This window comes from Peromyscus maniculatus, chromosome 7 (genome assembly GCF_049852395.1).
Source record: "Peromyscus maniculatus bairdii isolate BWxNUB_F1_BW_parent chromosome 7, HU_Pman_BW_mat_3.1, whole genome shotgun sequence".
In the NCBI taxonomy this organism is placed as follows: domain Eukaryota; kingdom Metazoa; phylum Chordata; class Mammalia; order Rodentia; family Cricetidae; genus Peromyscus; species Peromyscus maniculatus.
In genome coordinates this window covers 84,356,738-84,362,737 of record NC_134858.1, presented here as the reverse complement: position 1 = coordinate 84,362,737, position 6,000 = coordinate 84,356,738, and the positions used below count along the sequence as shown (strand labels likewise).

At 38.9% G+C, this 6,000-nt stretch overlaps 1 protein-coding gene across 2 annotated transcripts in view; it reads right to left on the bottom strand.

Moving 5' to 3' along the window:
• Nucleotides 1-239: 239 nt before the first annotated feature.
• The window catches only part of Filip1 (filamin A interacting protein 1), a 210,396-nt gene continuing 204,635 nt past the window's right edge, over nt 240-6,000 (bottom strand). For both annotated transcript variants that reach the window (XM_076576782.1, XM_076576785.1), the window contains one exon: nt 240-1,328. In XM_076576782.1, the coding sequence (XP_076432897.1) occupies nt 1,288-1,328 (41 nt within the window). In that variant the 3' untranslated portion in view covers nt 240-1,287. The remainder of the gene's footprint in view (nt 1,329-6,000) is intronic.

Genomic DNA, 6,000 nt, shown 5'->3' with positions numbered 1-6,000 from the left:
TAACATTCAGAAGAAGCGTTGGCTCTTCATTTACACTTAAGTAGCATGATAAATGACTTCTGCATTTAGAAACTAAACTGTCAAACTTTAATTTATCTTTAAAATTATTTTAAAGATCTTATTGGAAACATTCCCACCCCCATCGGCAGTATTTTTTTTTAAAGTAGAGTTTCAAGTAGACTTCACATTTTCACATGAACCTAAATTCAACAGCAGCTCTGACATCGAGACTTGAGTAATACAGTTTGGACTTTTAATTCTTTAAAAATACACTCTTTACACAATGGCACATGTATTTAGTCCCAGCACCCGTGATAGGCACAGACAGGCAGATCCCTTGAGTTCAAGGCCAGCCTGGTCTCCACAGCCAGTTTTAGGCCAGCTAGGGATATATAGCAAGAACCTGTACCAAGAATAGTGATAGTAGGAGGCATTGTTCTCCTCAACCTACATGGAGGTCTGAAAGTCAGTCAAAATCAGAATTGAACGGTGATCTACATTGGGTCTCCCTATTTTTTTGAGAAAAAAAAAAGGTTGCCATTTTCTAGGTCCATTTTTATTTGTAAGCTTTCATGGGGGTAGGAGTAATATGTGGGAAACACCCTAACGTCATAGTCACTATTATGTTTTATATGCATAATTAAATAATGCAGATAGAAATAAAATTGAACTGCCAGTCAAAGCTGTTTGTTTCACATACAGAACACAAGCAGGAGACACAAATTGGTTTTAAGTACTTAAACTCCTAAGCCAGAACGCTGTTTTCAGTGTTGAACCACAATCAGGACCACAGCGTCATATGAGTAAGAAGACCCCACGAATCTACTGTTTGTAGGTTTTACCTGTTAAAGTTGCCCAGGGAAATAGAGTGTTGTGCCTTCTCTTCCTTAAAAATAACAAATTAATAAAAAGAAAAGGATACATTAACCTTTTAAATACACAATATCAATACTTTGAAGAACTGACAGTGTAATCTACAGATATATGTGCCACAGACTATGAGAAAAGAAACAATTTAGGGGAAGAAATCACATTACAAAATGTATTATAAAAATAAATTACACAGCATGTGCCCACAGACCTGAAAGCTTTGCAAAGAGAAGAAAACTTTCTTTGGCACAAAGATTCAATTGCTTTTGCTACATTTGTTCATATCATCCACACTGTGGTTTTTAACTGTTAAATTGTATCCTCAAAACAAAAATCACTGGAAGTCATAGGGTGTTTCCAGTCAACATCAGTAGCATTCAGGACCTTAGTGATGATTGAGGGCTGTGCTTGGTAATCTCATCTGGAGCTCATTCGCAACTGGTGAATGATGATGCTTTCTATAAAGAGAAGAAAGACACGGCATTTTCAATTAAACTCAAGTCAGTAGTTGATGTGAAGACCAGTACCACACCATTTCAATCAAAGACTGTAAATGTTAAACAACAAAACAAAAGCAGGTACCTGAGGCCAATACCAACAGCTCTGCAGACTTCGCTATTGGGGAGAACTTCTTTATATTTCATGGGTGTTTTACTTCCAAAATAAAGCTCTATAGAAACCATGTCTAATATTTTATATTAGGTTGATCTTACTCAATGAAAGAGCTAAGTTAGCATATAGTCATTACTATGTACAAGTTGCATAATGGGAAAATACTTTTCCTGCAACTGTTCTCCCAGATGAACACTCTCTGTTCTGAACAATGCCCGAGTGCTGGGATTAAAGGCATGCACCACCACCGCCCAGCTAACTTCTTTTTTCAGTGCATGTAGATTGGATGTTAATGAGGACACAGTCCCTTCATGTTCCACAGAAGTCAAGAAACAATTTGCTCTCTGACTACTGCTTTTGCATAACTGGCTAATGCTTTTTTTTTTTAATATCTAAATTTATTCTTTTTGGATAATTACCTTACTTATTTGAGTGAGTGTGTGTTGTGCATGCACACCTGTGGAGTTCAAGGGACAGCTTTTAGGACTTGGTTACCTCCCTTCACCATGTAGGTCCCAGGAACTAAACCCAGGTTGTTAGGCTTTCCAACAGACCTCTCTCCTCACTGAGCCACCCCACTAGCCCCATAAATTCATTCATGATTTGTTTATTTGTTTGTCTGGGTTGCTTTTGTTTCCCCCCCCCCCCGTTTTGTTTTTTTGTTTTGTTTTTTTGTTTTTTGAGACAGGGTTTCTCTGTGTAACAAGTCCTGGCTGTCCCAGAACTCACTTTGTAGACCAGGCTGGCCTTGAACTCACTTTGTAGACCAGGCTGGCCTTGAACTCACAGAGACCCACCTGCCTCTGCCTCCCACCACCTGGCATTCATTCATTTTTTTAAAAAGATTTATTTATTATGTATACAGTGTTCTGCCTGCATGTATCCTGTAGGCCAGAAGAGGGCACCAGATCTCATTACAGATGGTTGTGAGCCACCATGTGGTTGCTGGGAATTGAACTCAGAACCTCTGGAAGATCAGCCAGTGCTCTTAACCTCTGAGCCATCTCTCCAGCCCTCATTCATCTTTTTTAAAACAATTTTTTACATTCATTTATTTGTTATGTGTAGGTGTGTGTACATGTGGAGGCCAGTGGATGACTTGTAGGCATTGGTTCTCTCCCCACACTATATGCATCCCAGGGATGGAACTCTGGCTTGGCAACATGTGCCTTTACCCACTGGGCCATCCCTCTTGCCCTCTTCAGTCTTGTAATAAATTTCAAAGCTGACTCGGTAATTAAAAGAGTCCAGCCACATCACAAACATTTAGTATCACATTGTTTGATTGGCTTTCCTTTCCTATTAGCCTTTGTGCTCTCATCAGCTTGTGTCATCACATTTTTCGTTCAGTCATTTTGAAACGATGTACTGAGGTAGTAGACCGTCGTGGGAATGGAGCTAGCTTGGTGAGAAGACCCAGTCCTGTAGCCACTGAGATTATGCAAAGCAGAAGAAAGAAAATGGCTCCACCTGAGACCTTCACCTCACTGTCAACCTATGGCAAAGATGTAAGTGCAGAAACACACCAGGGTGTGTGTTGCTCAACTGTAGCATGCTTGCCTAGCACGTGAAAGGCCCTGAGTTCTTTCCTCCACAACCTACTCCATCCCCACCCCACGCCCCAAAGAAATAGTATTTCCACCTATTATTTTCACTTTAATTACAAACGCACACTATTACAACTTTATTTTACTTTGGTAGTTAATACTTAGGTAGCCGTGAACTAAATTGCATTACATCATAAACCTACCTACAGGTTCATGCTAACTGCGTGGTGGGTGATCCTCTGCAGAAAATGCTTTTGAATTTTGGTTTCATTAGCTGCCTCATGGAGGCCACTAGGTGGAGATATTTTCATTTCCCTTTCCAGCTTTTTGGCTTGTTTGGGTTTAAACAAAACAAAGTTTAGATGAAGAACATAAATGCCTTATACTTAAGACATTTGAAGGCTTTGCATAGCTTTAAAAATATACATGCAAAAATAAATATATATATAGTTTTCTCTAGACCTAAAACACTTTTAAAAACTCTAAAAATGGATCCATCTTCAAGCCAGAAAAGTAAAAGCAGTTACTAAGATACTATGTAAAAATCATCATCTAAGATTAAAATACTATTTCCTACTTATTGCTTTAAAAAAAATTATGTACTATGTACCAAGGAATCTTCACGAGACCTACATCACAAATTCTGCTTCCAGAATGTAAGCATCTTCCCGTTTCCTTCCTTATGGAATTATAAAAGCAAATGTCAGAGAGGAATCCAGAATCATTGTTAGTGTGGATATAACTCAGAATGCTTGTTCTCATCGAGGATAAACAATCAAGGTACCAGAAATCATTGTAAGTTCCCCTGCATAGCTAACATTTTTGGCTTTTACACCTTTCTGAGTGTGCAAGCCTCTTCATTCCTAGAGTCGCCTTCTCTTGACATTTTACAATCCACACAACAATGACTTTAGAATTCACATTTGGTGAAGGGTTGGCTGACGGTTTATACAGAAGAAACAATATGATGGTCTCACTATTTGGCTTCATTAGTACATGTAAATTAGCAAACTGGCAACCAATATGTAAATGTGTGTATTTATAGTAGACTTTCAGAAATACTTGATATTTCCAAACAACGGGTTGTTGTATATAAATTGTACCTTCATAATAAATGATGTCTAATATCTGTAATTGCTTATGATATGTTTTCCTCACATCTCAAATGAACTCAAATAAGAATCACTCATCTGACACCTGAAATTGTGAGAAATAAATATTGTACAGCATAAGGTTTTGAAGTTGTTCATTAAATAGTTTTTTTTTTTTAATTGTTGAGAGGCCAGCAAGATTGCTCAGTGAGGTGACTCCAGCTTAATGGCTTGAGCTTGATCCCCAGGACCCACATGGGAGAGAGAATGGACTCTTTCCAAGTTATATGTTCTGTGTCACATGTGACACACACACACACACACACACACACACACACACACACACACACACACAGAATGAGGGAGGGAGAGGAATAAATAAATACATAAATTTTGTTTAAATTTTTGTTGTTGTTGATGATGGTAACAAAGTTGGCAAATATTTTTGCACCTCTTTTATTATTAGAAAGCTTTCATTGTATCCCAGAAAAGATCCAAGCCTCAGTCCCCTGGGGTCTCTAAGGAGAGGTTAGAGGTTATAATGACCAGGCACAATTCTGGAACAAGTTTCTCTTTCTATAAACACATCTTTGTGACACTTGTAATTTGTAAAGTATTTAATAAATAATAAAGACCAATAATCATAGTTAATTACCCACTTATTGGCAAACAAACTAACAAAAACACTTGGACTTGGGAGTTTTTAATACCCAGGCACTTATTGGCATAATTTTCTTTTCCTTTTTTTTTAATTGAAAGAAAAACATCTTTAAATTGTGAATGTCATATGCATATGGAGGACACTGGATTTTTATATACTTTTGACAAGAATTTACCAAAATTCAAACTTTCCATTTCTTTCACTTGTTATCATGCTGTTTTCTCCTTAAGAAACTGTGGGCAACATAGGAGACACATTATTTGCTATTCTGATACTGTTGTGATAAGGTGCCAATCTACTCTTTCGTTACATAGCTGTTAGATAAGTTCCACACAAAGCAAACTAAACATCATCACTTCCAAATTTTGCTTCATTTCCGACCTTACTTAGCATCTATTCCCTTGTGAGTAGTATCACAGAAACTTTTAACCAATCAGATGACTTGGATTTCAAAGCCACGTGAATGGGGTAGGATCTGGGGAGCATTCCCTTGAGTGCCGGAGTGGGACAACCTAACAGCAAGTTGGAAATCTGCTTCTTCCCGGGAGAGTGCTACAGAGTGGGAAAGATGTCCTCCCTCACAAGACATTACCTCCTTCCCATGCAATGTGTGTACTTTTGCTCTGCCAGAATATCTACAAAGAGCTCTTGAGCTCTGCGTTTTAAAAGGTCCCCTCCTGTAAATTCAGCCAAACTCATCCAACAGCTGAACTCTAAGCTCACACAGCGAAGACAAAGCGTGGCAGCATCTTGCCTTGTAGACGGGCTTTGCATCTAGGGAGGAGGATGGCTTTGTTCGTAGAATATTTTACATCAACGTAAAGCATTTCCTCATGGCTGTTGCCCATCTGGCTGCTGCGCTACAGCCTGCCTCCCTGTTCCATGACTCCCTCCTTACCAGGGACTCTGTGGAGGAGCCACACCAGCCATCTTCTTCCCCTCTGCAAGCTTCCAAACCTCAGCTTTGAGCTCGCTGCTCTCCAGGTAACTTACCTACCTGCAGAAATGCCCTACAAATATCCTGTATGCCATTTAGAAGGGAGAACACCTAGATATTGTTTGTTTTTATGCATGTCCAAGTTCCCTAAACTACATTGGGATACAATCCTATTATCACATTCAGAAATCCTGATAAAACATCTGTTTTAAATAGGAAGTCCAACAAACTTCCTCTGTTGGCTTGGGCTTGTACTCCTTGTTTTGGATTGAGCTCAGCTAA